Source organism: Mus musculus, chromosome 10 (assembly GCF_000001635.26).
Source record: "Mus musculus strain C57BL/6J chromosome 10, GRCm38.p6 C57BL/6J".
Classification (NCBI taxonomy): Eukaryota; Metazoa; Chordata; class Mammalia; order Rodentia; family Muridae; genus Mus; species Mus musculus.
In genome coordinates this window covers 90,958,333-90,974,165 of record NC_000076.6, presented here as the reverse complement: position 1 = coordinate 90,974,165, position 15,833 = coordinate 90,958,333, and the positions used below count along the sequence as shown (strand labels likewise).

General features: G+C 48.0%; 1 protein-coding gene across 49 annotated transcripts in view; it reads right to left on the bottom strand.

The window, feature by feature from the left end:
* Nucleotides 1-865: 865 nt before the first annotated feature.
* The window catches only part of Anks1b (ankyrin repeat and sterile alpha motif domain containing 1B), a 1,100,386-nt gene continuing 1,085,418 nt past the window's right edge, over nucleotides 866-15,833 (bottom strand). For 25 of the 49 annotated variants that reach the window (XM_030245360.1, XM_030245361.1, XM_030245362.1 and 22 more), the window contains 2 exons: nucleotides 7,774-7,941; nucleotides 866-4,531 (listed from right to left, as the gene is read on the bottom strand). In XM_030245360.1, the coding sequence (XP_030101220.1) occupies nucleotides 4,346-4,531; nucleotides 7,774-7,941 (354 nt within the window). In that variant the 3' untranslated portion in view covers nucleotides 866-4,345. Of the gene's footprint in view, nucleotides 7,161-7,773; nucleotides 7,942-15,833 lie in introns of all 49 variants that reach the window. The other 24 variants (XM_006514301.3, XM_017314148.2, XM_006514303.3 and 21 more) reach the window with 5 other exon arrangements.

The following is a 15,833-nucleotide window of genomic DNA, read 5'->3' as shown; positions in this document are numbered from 1 at the left end:
ATATGGGTTGCTTTCAATGGCTTTTATGACCACGTTGTGAGCTGAGTTTGTGTGTAAGCCTGTCTTGTCTCAGCTGTTCCACTAGGTCAGTAAGACGATGTAGAAATGTTCTGAACTCTGGGGATCCTGCATGTCAATCACCTGACTCTGCCTTTCTCTGGCTGGCCGAATCAAGTAAAGTCACTCATGAAGCCGCAGCTGCTGCAGCTGCAGGAGGCAGCTGGGTGACCCCACTGGGGGTGAGCAGCATGGGATGTCTTAGCCTATGTCTCACCCTCTTCCTTCCCTCCATCATGATCCAGTCCTAGAAAGTCCTATAAAAAGCCTAGGCAGCTTTTTATAAACACAGGTCTCTGGGGGTTTGTAGAAGAAAGGGAAAGCTGTTTTGACAATGGATAGCTGTGATGTATAGCTACGAATCTCTGAGTTACACACTGAAGACAGGGTGTTGAGTTTGGAATGATGTGCAGAAGCAGGAGGAAGGAAAGTGGTGTGAATTCCCAGCAAGAAGAGAGACTTGAGATGAAGCCAGGAAAGTTAAATCCCTGTGGATACAGGAAAACACCTCTGTATGCTGGATGGTGGCTAGGCAACAGATCTAACCCCTGTATACAGGTTCTTCTTTGCTTGGGGATTTCTGTGGAAAACCGAGCTCTGCTCCTAGGGCCAACCTCAGTAAATATTTGTGAGGCCAAATGGGCTTGTGGGGGCCAGTATGATGGGTCGGCTGGCTGCAGAGACGCTGCTGGTCTCTATTGGCTGGTCATTGCTTCTATTAAGACAATGCTTATAACCACCATACTGCTTTTCAGAGGAAAGGTAACTCATTGAATGGCCAGTAGACAAAGAGAGCTTAAAGCTGTAATGTCAGTAAAGAGGCTTTATTCTATACAGATTTCTGAACGTGGACATTACATTCTAGCTCACTGGAAACTAGACTACTCCCCCAAATCTTCAATTCATTTTAGAAATAGGAGCAACATTTACTTGGAGTCCAAGTACAAATGTTTACTGATTTTGGAGGAGGTGGCCACACGCCCTTTAAGCTTAGACGCCTGTTCCATCTCATCCAAACATTAGATAGGCTGGCGACATTCCCAAGCAGTTCAATGTGAGAGAAACCACTTCCATGACTTATTAACAAGCCGAGCAGAATTTTTATAGGATCCATCCATCCAGATTTATTACAGAACACCATTTAATAAGAAAAAAAATTAAACGGATCGATTGAATTGAAGTCCTTCTGTAAAGGGAGCCATTTAAGTTTGCCTTTGATTAATGTTAGCATTTAAGGGCTTGTCACTCTCAACTGCTGGTTACTGCATTTGTCAAATATCAGGCTTTTCCTTTAAACAAAGTCAGCTATAAATCCCATCTCCCATGCCTGAGTTGGCTTTTCTGCTTCTGGCGTGTCCCTTTCGTTCTCTGCCTTGCTCTGGCCATGGGCTGATCCTGTGCCCCGACCTTCGATTTGGGTGAAGAATGGAGAGTGAGATTAGAGTTACCCCTGCCTTTCTCTCTGAGATGAACCACAATTGTCTGTTGTACCCTACCATCTGGAGGGGCCTAACTCTGCCACATGGCTGGCTTTGTTCTTACTGCTTCTTCAACCTGGTGCCAGCACAAGAAGATGTTTCACCACTACGCTAGTCTTGTGTCTTTTAATTTTCCCTAATTGGAGTGTGCTCCGTACTTCATGCTGGAATCATTATGAATACAAACACACATGTGATGAACAGAGAAAATAAAAACAAAGTGAACAAACTGGCCCAGTGGAAGCGTCAGAGTGGAAAACCCCTGCCTGAGGTATCCCAGGTCCCGGGCCCACTTCAACCCAGCTTTCATGGGTTTATCTCTTTTGGGTTCAAAGTCCCAGGCCTCTGAATGACAGGCAGAGAGCACCCTAAGACTGTTTTGGGTTTTCAAGGGTAGCAGTCATGGATTGGGCAATGGGTGATGGAGGTTGAGGGACCTGCAGCATGATGGTCGCTGACCACAGAATCAGTGTAGCTCTGACTAGCCCATCACCTACTTTATAGCAGGTACACGTTTTAGGGAAAAAAAGATGAAAGGACTTGAGGATGTATAGGATGTTCAGGGGATGTTTGCCCAAGCAAGCTATATGTTTTATGCTACATAAGCAGTCTGTTTTTTATTTTTTATGTATTTTTTTTGCATGTGTGTGTGTGTGTGGTCTCCTCTGTTTTAGAAATGTCTGTCTTGCCAATTTCCCCCTTATATGCCACTTTAAAAAAGACAATGCAAAGGCATCTTGGCTTATGGCTAAAATTCAAGCTTCGGGAAGACAGTGTTTCTTTTTCAGACCATGAACTTGAAAATGAGCAAGTTTTTTTTTTTTTCCTCACTGATCTTGCCAATTGAAAACAAGTCTCTTTATCTGTGGAGAGGGCTGGGCCTTTGGTCCCGGGGCGGTGCTCACAGAACAATGCCAGGCACCAGCCACTGTACAACTTCTGTTTTATTTTGTGTGCTTTTTTTTTAATATAGGATATAAATAATGACAAAAATTACAAAATTTATAACTGGAAGCCCACGCTTATATATACATCCGCTTGTGTGTCAGCAGAGCTCCTGGATGCTTCACTCCTGTACAAGTCCCGTTGGTACCATATTCGAATGTTATTCTCTTCTCTGTTTACTACATACATATCAACAGTGAATAGGCAAAATATATACAAGGAACTATTCAGTTCAAGTAATTTAATATTGTATTAAAATTCTTCCACACTGAACTCAAACCATATACATTTGTCAGTTGAAATGAAATTTAGTTTTTCTTCAAAACTCACCAACTGGTGAATGTGAGAATCTCAGGTTTAAAATAATATTGGTTAATTAAAAAAAAACATTAAGACAAGTTCACAATTTATCAATATCGCTATAATGAACTTCAAAATGATTCACAATATGATTGGTTAGAACAATATACATTAAAGTGTTATTTTTCTATAATGATATTGATACTGTTTATATAATTTGTTTCTACAGAAATATACATTATGGTATCATACAAATACTCCACAGAGACATTAAAAAAATTAAAATACCTTAAAGAAACGTAAGTAAATTTATTTAATCAAATAGTAAGCAAACATTTTTTTAAATCTGTTTCAAGAAAAGTTTTTATTACTTTGGAATTTCTTCTTTTTTTGTGTTATTTATTTTTTCTAGAAAAGAATTTTGCAATAGAATTTTATTAACATCGTTCTCAAACAAGGTTTCCTTGACAGAAATCTTGGCAGCAGGAGCCCTAGCTTTTATTATTTTTTTATTTTTTGTTAAACATGTTCTTTAAAACACCCCAAAGGCTAAACAAAACAAAACAAAACAACCCCAAATAAACCACTTATGCAGGCTACAGCTGAGTCAGCACTTTGAGTCACCCGAAGCACTAGCCTGTTCTGCTCCTGAGGCAAAGGGCATCAGGGCTTCACCCTGACAGAGCCAGGACCTCAGGGCAAGTAGCAGTAGGAATGTAGTCATTTGAAACGAAACCAGAAACATCCCGCACAACAAACCTAGTTTTCTTATGAATGCATTAATGAAACATTCTTTTTAATAAAAATATTTAATACAAGACACATTTTTTTCTGTGCATAATAAATTCCTCTGTTTTAAATCACTTTTTAAATTTTTTGAATCATTCAATAAAGGTTTCCTTTATCTGACATAGTTGATTACTATAAAATCCACAAATATAGAAATCGAGTGTGTGGGGGGGGACAGAACTTCCTGGTGAGGGTTGCTTTGTCTTTTTGCATGGAATTGTACTCAATGATACAATGACTTTACAGGTACTTTGGGGGTGGGGTAGTACTGGTCTGACTTTCCCTTCAAAACGGCTGACCTGACCGTGAAAACTTAAACCCAAGCTGTTTAGACTTTCAGGCAGTACTGGAGACCCTCCCTCTCCCCACCCTCTCACTTTTAAAAAGGTATTCTCCCCCCAACTAAAGCAAAGCAAGTACGGGGCAGTTGAGCAGTACCTCAGAGGAGGCGGTGGTAGCGGAGTTGGGGCGCCCCGCGCAGCCCCCCTCGCGCCTCTAAGGGGCGTCAAAGTCTCGCTGGCAGAAGGCTCCCTAGGGATGGCCGTCGCCCTTCCGCCCGTGACGAGGCCACGCGAGCTGGAGCAGTCTTCCTCCCGGGGCGGGTGGACACGGAGGCGCGAAGGAGAGCCTGCTGCGGGGACTGCTGGGCGAGCAAGGCACCGCGAGGACGGGGCGGCGGGTATCAGAAAATCGTGGTTTCATACTTGGTATTAATGCCCCTCTTGGCTTCTTGCCCCGGCTCCACAATCCACGGCAGATTGGCCAGAGTCTTTTGCTCAGAAGGGTCGATCTGCTTTAAAACAGAAAGGCTGATGCCCGTTATCCGGCAGCTGGGCGGCGGCGCGGCCGCGTGGGCGCCGCTGGAACCCCACCTCGGGCCCCGCTCGCCCAGCCGCGCTGCGGGGCGGCCCCGGCGGCGTCCGCGCTTTCGCACCTGTACTGCACAGCGACTCTGCAGGGGCCTGCAAGGGTGACGCGAGTGAGACCTGGCCCCGCCCCCGGGGCGCAGAGGCAGGGGAGCAGCGGTGGTTCCCAACACCCCAATATCGGGGTCCGGAAAGAACCCTACGTCCTCCGAGGACATTGCAGCGCCCCGCTCACTTGCCTGAGGCCTCTCTGAGCTCCAGCCATGCCGCCCTGGGGATGGCCCTCGGGCACCCATCCGTGCAGTGAGGCCTCTGCTCTCTCCCGGTTGCCTCCTAGCCAGTGTGGTCCAGGTCTTGGCTTCAACACCACTTCCTATCCTAGAAGCTGTATTCCCCACACCCTCTACAAAATGGCACCTCAACCTTTTAGCTCCCCCCTTCCTGACACAGACACATACCACCTGTCTACTCCCTCTTCCACAACGGATGCCCCGCAAAGGTGGGGGTTTTGTTAACTTTATTGCTATTTTCTCCAAACCTGGGAAAGCTCTTAGTGGCTCAATGCAAGGCAGGCATGCAATAAATATTTGTCAATAAATGCTGTTCAGACAATGAGTGCTCGGCCTGGATAAGAAAGGTACTGGAGTGGACAAAACGCAGGTACAGATTCCGGAGGGAGGGCAAAGTGGCCGAGAGGGATGTACCCCAGACAGAGGGAGGGAAGAGGCCAGCAAGGGCCTGTCAGGCTGCGCCTTGGCGGACTCTGTCCTGGGTTCAGATAAAGCCAAGCATGTCATTCCCTGGGCAGCAGCTAAAGTCTGAGCTCTGATGGGCCTCAGTTAAGCTCTTTCCCCAATGGCTTGCTCATCCCTTGGCCATCATCTACTTGGCTCTGTAAACGGGGGCCAAGGAGTTTCTGGAAGGCCTGCTCAGACTTCCTCTATCAGCTTTTTAACCTCCTGGAGGCTGCAGGGCCTGAGCCTATGTGCCTATCAGGCTGCCTTCTGCCATGGTTTCCCTTGTGCCTTCATAGGACGAGGGAAGAAGGACTTTTAGAAAGAGCACTGTGTGTGTCCTGAGAGTAAACCACTGGAGCTGAGGAGATGGGAATTCTGAAGCCTGGTGAGGGCCTGCATCCAGAGCCAGGTAGACTGGGTACTCTCCTGTTTCCCAGAGAGGGTGTCTAGATGAATATTCTATGAGCCCTTACGGCATCAAAGTCTTAGTGCTCCTCTGGAAGGAGTCTGCGTGGACCGCAGTACAGCTGGAAGGACGTGCGTGCTGTGAACAGACTCATCCAGCCCACACGAGAAGGAATAGAGTAGTCTAAGCAACAATCCCCACAAACATGCTGTGCATTCCTGGACTCAGAAGCTTAATAATCGCACTCAGAGACACATTCGTTAAGTCCACCCTCACCACCTCGTGTCTCTGACCGCAGGTTTGTAGTGAGTGCTGCTATGGCCCTGGGGTGACAGCATGCCAGTGTATTTCATGGAGTAGATATTTTTGTGCAGGAAGAGAGACAACAGAAAGCTCAGTCAACACTACGCGGAATGAAGAGGGCCTACAAGGTGACCAGGCAACTACCCTGGTTAGGAAAAGCTTCGTGCAGCTAAAACCTGAATGGTACCATGGGGCCGTGCAGAATTCGGGGGTCAGGGGAGGTGGAAGAGAGCAATCATGGGAGACATAGAGTCTCCAGTGGGACTGAGCAGTGTACTCGAGGAGTGGAAGGCCTAGGCATCACCACGTGTGATCAGAGATTAGGTTTGGGTATTTTTAGGGTGCCATGGTTTTTGCTGTATGAAAAAAGGGAGTCACTGGGAAGGTGTGCACTGGCCTTGGATTAGGGGGGTGATGGAGGAAGTAGAAGAGGAGTGGGCAGACTGGAGGTGTGTTCGAGGGGAGCAAAGATTGATCTCTGCTCATGGGCTGGATGTGGAGGTACAAGTACAACAGCAATCAAGGTGACTTGGGGACTTTGGTGACAAGCAGCATGGTGAAGTGTTGTGTCATTTGCTGGGCTGGGGACAGAAGGGGGTAGAGAAGCAAGGATTTATAGTGGCTAAACTTGAAAGTGGAGATGCTTAGAAACAAACTGGACAGACATTTCTAGGGTTCTGGGGTGTGTCAAGGACTGGGGAATAGAGAGCAGGGGGCATGGGCTGGGTAGGTGCTGAGGCAGGAGGGTCCGGGATAGGAGTGTAGCATGGGATTTGAGAGGTGCAGCAGCCACTGGTAATGACCAATCAGCGGAGGCCTTCTGGGATGCAGGAGGACACAATGGACTCTCAGGGACTCGGAGAGGCCGGATGCTGAGGGATCATCCCGTGGGTGGTGAGGTGACCAAGAGCAGAGACAGGAGAGGGGGAGGGGCCCCAAAGGTGTGATCCACAGAAGCCACATCATCCCGAGGAAGGAACCTCTCTTTGGAGGTTAAAAATGTCTATTTTTCTCATGACACGGACGGAGGCTGAGAGCTGATGGGAGGAGGAGGAGGAGGAGAAGGCAGCAGATGGAAAGATTGCGGGATGAGGGGGGGCAACGCATTCTGGGGGCCTGCCCGGTGCCAATCCCAGAGAGTCTAGGATGCGGGATGGATGCTGGAACAGAGAGCAGATGGGGAGCTGGCTGGGAGCCTTCCAGCTTTGGGGTGTTGCTACTACCAGAGGCGGCCGCTTTGAAGTCATACCAGCCTGTTGGGACAGGATGTCTGCGGAGCCTGTGGGAGGGAGGGAAGGGAGGAAGTTCCTGGAGGGAGGCAGATGACAGGGAGGAGGGGGGTACCACCTTCTAACAGTTACTAGGCTGTGGAGAGCTTCAGCTGTCCAGAGGGAAGGCACACAGGCTGTGGCTCAGGCATCTCGAGGCTGAGGATGCCGTGGTCTCCTGAAAGGCAAGCTGTGGTATCTAGCTTTGGCCAGGAGGGTACCAGGGTACCGTCACCTTGAGCCTCTGCACATCTCTCTGGAGGGCAGAGGCTTGCCCCCTGATTGAGTGGTAGGCGAGGCCTCAGAGAAGGCTGCCTCCACACTTTCCTAGGCCTTCTGGTGAGCTGGGTCAAAACCAGAAGCAGCAGCTAGCCATCCAAGCTCTCAAAAGGCTATTGCTAGAGGTGGCAGAGAAAAACGTGGTTTTCTCTGTTACCTTTGGGCTCTGGGGAAAGGATTCTTTGAGCCTGCGGGAATGATGGTCACATGCCAGCAGGAGACCACAGGAAAGGACAGGGGAAGGCAGGCTGGATTCTAAAGGCCTCCCCCTCACTGCACCAGGTCCTCTTTGAATCCCCCTTCCCTCTGGTTGCAGGCTTAAAGATGTCTCTGTCTTGTACTTACCACTGACTTCCGAATGCTAACTCGGGGCTTTGGGATGGGTTTCGAGGGCTTGTTCTCAAAGCTTTCTGGGAGTGTGGAGGAATGGCCCCCTTTTCTTGCTTGTAGGGCTAGTTGGTAAGCGACCTCAAATGCCTGTCCCAGCGTCAGGATGATTTCATAGGCTAAATTCTGCAAGAGCAAACAGACAAGACAAGAAGAACATTTACTAGAGGCACACAAAGGGTCAGAGTGAGTGGATAGCTGAGGAGCAGCGTGGACCTTGAACTGCCCCACCGGCAGCGGCAGTGACTCAGGGGAAGTCTGTTAGAACAAAGCACTCTGGACGCTAGTCACTGAGGTAGCATCCTTGGAGCCAGGCTGCCAGACCTCCTCCCCCATTAATTCCTTATAAGCAGAGCCCTCATGCAGCCCACCAGCCCCGGGTGCTCCTCCAGGTGCAGCTCGCTTGTGGGTGGCTTCTTTGCTCATGAGACTTGGATGGGGGGAAGGGGTTTGTAGCAGTGATCCCACACGCTCCATGGGAGGTGTTCTTGAGAACTTTGGGTCTTTTTTACCTCAAACATCTGTGATTCAGTGAATATATACGAAGCACAATCAGAATCTAATTTAGGCCGGGGGTAGAGGCATTAGTCATGCTGGTGTGGCGTCTCACAGTTGCAGCAGCGAGCATGCAAACATTGTTCAAATAGAGCTAATTATCCGTCTATTTCTTGAGGTTTTTTTGCACTCCCCAAGGGTTCACGCTCTATATTTTATCATCAAATCACCAAGAGACGAGAGTTTGTCAGGGCAGGATACCATACCAAACCTCTCCTGGGACGTACGTCCTCTGCACAGAGCAGTTCTCCCAGGGTTGTTCCCGCCTTTCTTCACATACTTATTTTTTGACTTCAGCTTTCTCTCCCACACGCAGCTTCCCCTTCTCTTCTCCCACAGGGACAACATGACATTAGCCCACTGGAAGGTGGGATCGGAGCCACAACATCCTTACGCCAGAAAGCATCATAGAGGTGGGTGCCTACTGGTCTATCCAGAATGACCCTGGGGTTGAACCTGTGGCTTCATGCGTGCTTAGCAAATGCTCTACATTGAGCCACAGTCTCAGCCCGAGGATGCTCTCAGTGCTACTATACAGGCTAAGAACAGCCTACCGTGACCATCCCTACCGTCTCTCTCTATGGTTTCTTTCAAAAATGCAGGTAGCACTCTGCTTCTGCTGAAAGTACACCATGTCTTCCTGTTCTTATTACCCCCCACTCCTTCCCAGCATGCTTTGAGAAATGTTAGGGACTCTGTTGCCCTCAGCACTCAGTGAGGATGGACTACATGAGGTGGACTCTTCCATGGGGAAGAGTCTCACCAAGTCTGGACCAACTGGACTTTATGTCAAAGTCCTATCAAGTGTCCTTGTCTCAGACTCAAGCCGGGCAATGTCTATGATCTTGAGAGCTGGTGGGACAGTCAATCTCTGTGCTCCTCTCAGACACACATTCGATTCTGTCATCCCGTCCCTTGCACAGCCAGGCCATGCACTTCCCTGCAGTGAACACTAAGCCATGTTTATTTCCACAGCTGAGTCAGACGAGTAAATTAACAACTCACCAACAAATGATAGTGGGGGAGCACTGGGAGGCAGCTCTGACCATCACTGTACAAAGAGGGCTGAGCCCTTTCCTCTGCCTACTACTCTCTGCCTACACTGTGCACACGTCATTCATTGGCAGCTTTGCCTCAGGGCAGGAGGGGGGCCGGGGTGGGGTGGGGAGGGTGGGAGGGAGGTGGGGTCAGGACGGGGATGGGGGCGGGGTCTGTAGAAGTCCAACGGGGCTTCTGACTTCCCTGGTGTCTGTTGTGAAGCTAACAGGCAGCCTCTGCACGAAGGAGCAGTGAGCTTAGGGTGCAGATTCCTTCAGCACTAGCCTCAGACAAATTTCCTGCGTGTGAGAGCTTTGTGAGACTACAGGGTCTTCACGTGGAGGTCAGAGCTGCTCCTCTGAGTGGCTGAGGCTTTCAAATGGTTACTATGGGTTACTTTGGGAAACTAAAAGTTTCTGTATGATACGAAGTTAGATGTTTTGTCCTCTTTTGAAATGAGTGACTGGTATTAGAAAAGTCCCCAAGGAAGAAAGGGAGACCAGACCACTCAGCCCCCAACTGGCTTTGAACTTGTGGCAGTCATCCTGCCTCAGCCTTCCCAGAGCTGGGATGACAGGTGTCTTGCTTCTCTCTTCTCTTCTCTCTGTCTTTGCCTCTGTCTCACTCTCCCTTCCTCCCTCTCTCCCTCTTCTTTCCCCTCCCCCTTCTCTGAGACAGGGTTTCTCTGTGTATCCTGCCCCCCCCCCCCCATGTTCTAGACCTAGGTCTGTAGACCAGGCTGACCTCAAACTCACAGAGATCTGCCTGCCTTTGCTTCCCAAGTGCTGGGATTAAAGGTGTGCACACTAGCACATCGTTCTGTTCTTTTTTTTTTTTTTTTTTTTTTTTTTTTTTTTTTAATTTTAAAAACAGAATGCCTTAGAGTGTTTTTCTTTTCTTTTGTGATTTGGGAAGACCTGGATGTTGTTACCTTTCTGTCTTTTCTGTGGCCTTAATGTTTTAAACACGAATGCTGGATGGGAGGAAGGGAGTGGCTCCTGGGCACTGAGACCTGCAGTGAGGGCTGCACTGTTTGTCTCAGGGTACCAGGACCCAGCAGGGAACAGGTGCTGTCACAGAGGACCTGAGGGCATTCCATCAATCTTCCCTCCATCCCTCTCTTCCTTCTTGCTTTCTACCTCCTTCCTCTCTCTCTTCTCTTCTCTCCTCCCTCCCTCTCTTCTCTTCTCTCCTCCCTCCCTCCCTCCCTCCCTCCCTCCCTCCCTCCCTCCCTCCCTCCCTCCCTCCCTCCCTTCCTTCCTTCCTCTCTTCTTTTCCTCCAGGGATGGAACCCAGGGCCCTAAGCAGGCAGATGCTCCTACCGTGGAGCCACACCGTCACCCTGACCGAGCACACATGATCCAGTGTATTTGCTGCAGGATCATTCTGCCTGCCTCTGCTGTTGTGTCACCCCCACTATGCACAATGCAAGGAGAATTGTTCTCCCCAGAGCTGGACACTGTAAGGCCAACATAGAAAACCATATTGTAGCAGGACTTAATTACACATTAAGTATATTCATTATATTAATACACTAATTACCATGAGTAATGTGAGGGCAATTTTACTGTTGTACAGATGGGAGGAGTCCCACAGCCTCTGCCTGGCCCTATTGTAGCACTTGCTTCGGGAGTCAGTACTGTGTGACCACTCTGAGACCACTATGCTTAGAGATGATGCTGAGAGAGCCAGGTGGTGGTGCTGCCTACTAAGGACTGAGGCTGGTCCAGTCCAGTCACCTCACATTTCCCAGGCTAGCCCTTAGATGTAGGCTTTACAGTGCCATCCAGCATGAAGTACATGGAGGAACCTCAAGGCCTAGGCAGACCATAAGCTGAGCATCTACAACTGTCCAAGCTGGCCCAAATAGAGACCCCAGATATGGTGGGCAAAGAGCAGAACCTCAGAATTATGGACTCCACAAACAGCAAAGGAAGGCTGGCTGAACCCTCCCTGGCTCAGGCAGTGTGTGAAGCAGATCCCTCAGTCTCTGAGCTGTGGTGGACAGTGCTTGGTATGGGAGCCCAATCCTGAATTCACCATATCAGGGGCTACCATGAAGTTGAGGTCTGGGGTCCAACTCTGTCAAAGGTCACAGTTATTCCTTTCTATGTCTTGAACCTTGGAAGTCAGCATGGCCAGGCTCATCTTGTGTAATTGCCACCTGTGGGCATAAACTGGAATTCTTTTAGGTTTGTATTAGTTACCTCTGAACCCTAAAAATGCTATGTAGTCATGACCTAGGCTCCTCCTGCATCTTTGTGGCTTAATAGAAGACAGTCTCCTGGGACTAAGGACGTAGCTCAATGATAGAATGCTTAGCCAGCACTTTCAAGGCTTTAGGTTTAACCTCCAGGTTACCGGTCCACCATAAATCTCTAGGGACACATGACAAGTGGCTTTGAATGTTTTCTACATTACACAGTCCAGCGAAGGACAGTAACATGCATGTGCGTTGTGTATTTGGTGTGGCCATGGGGGTAATTATTGGAAGGTGCTTACTCTGACCCTCAGTTTTCTTATCATGCATAGCTATCTATCTTAATGGATCATTCTGAGACTCACTAACAATATTGAGCTCAATGGCAGTAAGATCCAACATGTATTCTTTACTGTGTGCCACGCGGCATGAAAAGTGCGTTATCATTTAGGATAAAGGCAGGGAGTCCCAATTCCGTGGGGGATAAAAATGGGGTGCATATAAAAAAATCACACTTTCACTTTCTTTTTCTCTTTCGTAAGGGCACCCATATGTAGATAAGAAACTTAAGGAGCCATCATATCTCAAGTATGAAGTCTAACAGTACCCAGAAAATGCACATTTTTATTTCTCTTTTGCAAACTGGGGGTGTGGAGGTAACTGGTATCCACTGTGGGTTCTTCCAGGCAGCTTAGCATCATTGGATGCTTACTGGGCTTGTGGTGGCCATGCCCCTGCTCCCTGGCCTGGGTCTAACCTGTAGTGCCCATAAAGTGCTCATCCAATGACGGAGGGGCCAAAGGTTCCACCGAGCTTCAAAGGAGGATCGCAGAGAAACAAAGAAATGTTTCTCCCTGCTGTCCTGCATCCCAGTCCTGAGGCTGATCTGGCACATCCTTCCTTTTGATTGTAGGAAAACTGTAGCATAGACTGTAGGCAATCTCCCTCCACCCCAACTCCCCCCAGAACAAGTCCTGGTACCCAGGGAATGGAACATGTAAGAATTCTCCACTTAGTTTAAAAATGTTAGGCTCAAGGGTTCGATGACATTGAGCCTAGGAGTATTCATTACAATGCATAAAAATTTCATGAACATCTCATATAGCACACAGTGCCATGTAGTGGAATACTGGGTAGCCATTTAAGATGAAAACTGGGGATGGGGGCACAGGGGTAGGAGCTGGAGAGATGGCTCAGCAGTTAAGAGCACTGGCTGCTCTTCCAGAGGTCCTGAGCTCAATTCTCAGAAACCACATGGTGGCTTACAGCCATCTGTGACATAATCTGATACCCCCTTGTTTATGCAGGTGTACATGCAGATAGAGCATGCATATAACATAAAATAAACAAATAAATCCTTTTTTTTTAAAGATGACAACTGAATCACTGACAAGAACAGGTGTGTAACAGCTGGGCCTCCTGGTGCACACCTGTAATCCCTTGAGTATTCAGGAAACAGAGGCATAAAGGTCCTAAATTCTAGGACAGCCTGGGTTATATGGTGGGATCATATCCTAAAGAGTATGTAGAAACATATGCATAGAAAACAGGTATACCTTGAAACATTAATACTAGCTATTATGGCTGTTAAGCTTGTCGAAGTCTCTCTCTGTCTCTCTCTGTCTCTCTCTGTCTCTCTCTCTCTCTTCCCCTCCCTCCCTCCCTCCCTCCTCCTTTCCCCCTCCTCCTCTCCATCTGTAAATGCCAAGGATCATACTTGCACTGCCTTGCACCTGCTAGGCAGGTGTTCTATCACTGAGCTACACCCCCACGGTAGATGACTTTTCTTAAAACTTCCTTTTGTGTTCTGAACTTCATTTAAATGAAGATGAATAATTTTTCCAATTGTAACATTTTTCTATTTTGATGTTCAAACTCATCCTATTCATCCCTCATGCTTCCCCCTGGGGTTCGAGGCCTCCTCCTCCTCCTCCTTTGGCTGAGATCACTGAGAGTGATTTCCCAGCATGATCCAGGACTTGCATGCAGGTGCTCGTCTGGCTCAGCTCCATGTACCAGCAGGCTGGCCATCTCTTTGGTCATGAATCTTGCTTAGACGCTTTGGTTTTCGCATTGGATTTCAATTCTCACATCTGCTCGGCCGAATTTGAAAATACCCGGTACTTACTGTAATCTGAAGCCTCCCAAGACTCTCCTCCAAGTACAAAAATAAAGAGTCAAATCATCTATGGTCTAACTTCTGTCAAGCCCCACTGAGAAAATGTCGCTCTGTGGATTTTCACCTTGGACACTCTGTCCGTCCACTCTCATGGCCATGCAGGATTGGAGCATAGCACCAACTCTGATCACCATGAACTTGGGCTGTACTGCATTATCTACCCCCAGCCCCATTATCATTACCATCTAGATCTACATCTATGTCTAAATCTTCTAAGCAACTGCCACAGAAGTGTATAGTGTCCCAGAGACTAGGCTCTGGACTAGCAGTTCTCAATCTGTGGGCTTTGGCCCCTTTGGGGATCCCATATTAGATATCCTGCATATCAGATATTTATATTATGATTCATAACAGCAGTAAAATTAGAGTTATGAAGTAACAAGATAATTTTATGGTTGGGGGTCAGGACAACGTGAGGAGCTGTATCAAAGAGTTGCAGCATCAGGAAGGCTGGGAACCCCTGCTCTGGACCGTCTATGGACTCTCTAACCCTCACAATGTCTTACACAGGCCAAATTATCACCTCCTTTCCATCTGTGAGGAACTCAGGATCAGCAACACTGATAAGGTTGGTCAAGTTTACACAGATCTACCGAGGGGCAACATCACATTCAAGTCAAGAGTGATTTCACATTTATTGCCCCCCCCCAAGATACCGTATTGGGGAACATCATTGTATAGATGCTCATGGAGAATGGGTGCACAATGTCACTTCATGGGGACCAGGGGGAAGGACATCCTTTCTGACTCACTGAGGATTTGCTTTCTGTGGGGATGGTGTATACAGTGCTTTCAGAGAAATCCTGCCATTTACCTTGACCTCCACAAGTTCAGAGGCCTATTTGTTACTTGGTCTTGATAACCACACAGAGCTCTGTGCTGTCAACAGGCACTAGAACTTTGAGATTCTAGAACTCTGGTCTGGACTCTAGTCTGTATTTTCCCTCGTTCACATTTGTGTGTCCCCATACATTCAGGCCTATGTATCTACTAATGGTAGCGCCCTGAATCTTGTATAGAATGCAGCAAGGCCGCGTGACCATACAATCATTTCAACATTTATCAAAGGGGTTTAACTTTGCTTAACCCATTCCTGATAACATGATTATAAGAATGTGTTGGATACGGCATCCATACCATTAGGTAAGTGTGACAAGAAGGGAAGTGAGCTGTGGTGGGAAGGGCCCCTAGGCATGCAGGGGAGCCATGCTTTAAGAGAAGATGATTCTGGTCTGTCCAGCCAGAGGCCTCATTGCCATGACTGGGATCATGAAAAATGTATTGGTTCCATAGCATTGGAAGCTACAGCCCTAGACCTGGCTATTCCTTAACAGGTGTTCAGATCTGACATTCAGGACTGTGCCATCACCTGGGAGGCGGGAGCAAAGAATTGTTACTAATTAATTAATATTTAATTAATAAGACATTATTATTAGTTACCGTCCTGATTAGCCTCAGGTCAGCTGTCAGTGTGCTCCAATGGTGGACCATGCGCAAAGCCCTTAGATTTTCTGCATCTGCTACACACAGCAGGGATGACATCTTAACCATGCTCAGCAGTGTCGCTCAAGAGACAGACTGAGAAGAGGGTGTGAAGGCACAGTGGTTAACAGCTCTTGTTGTTGCAAAGGACACAGGTTTGATTCCCTAGCACCCATGTGGAGGCTCACTACCTCCTCAGTCACGAGGCATGTATGTGGTGCACAGACCTACATGTGGGCAAAACACTCATGGACGTAAAATAATAAAAATGAATCTAGAAGAAGAGGAAGAAGGAGGAGGGTGAGGAGGAGGAGGGTGAGGAGGAGGAGGAGGGTGAGGAGGAGTAGGAGTAGGAGTAGGAGTAGGAGTAGGAGTGGTTTTTTTTTTGGTTTCCTTCCATCTTAGGAGCTCTAGGATTCTCTGGGGAGAAGCTGATGTCAGTCCTCCACCCAGTTAGTTAGCAATATAATCACTGAGTAAAAGACAAGGGGTCCCAGAAGGACGTGAACAATTGAAGACACACTAAACAGGAACACATTATTCAAAGGCCAGATGGAGGACTGC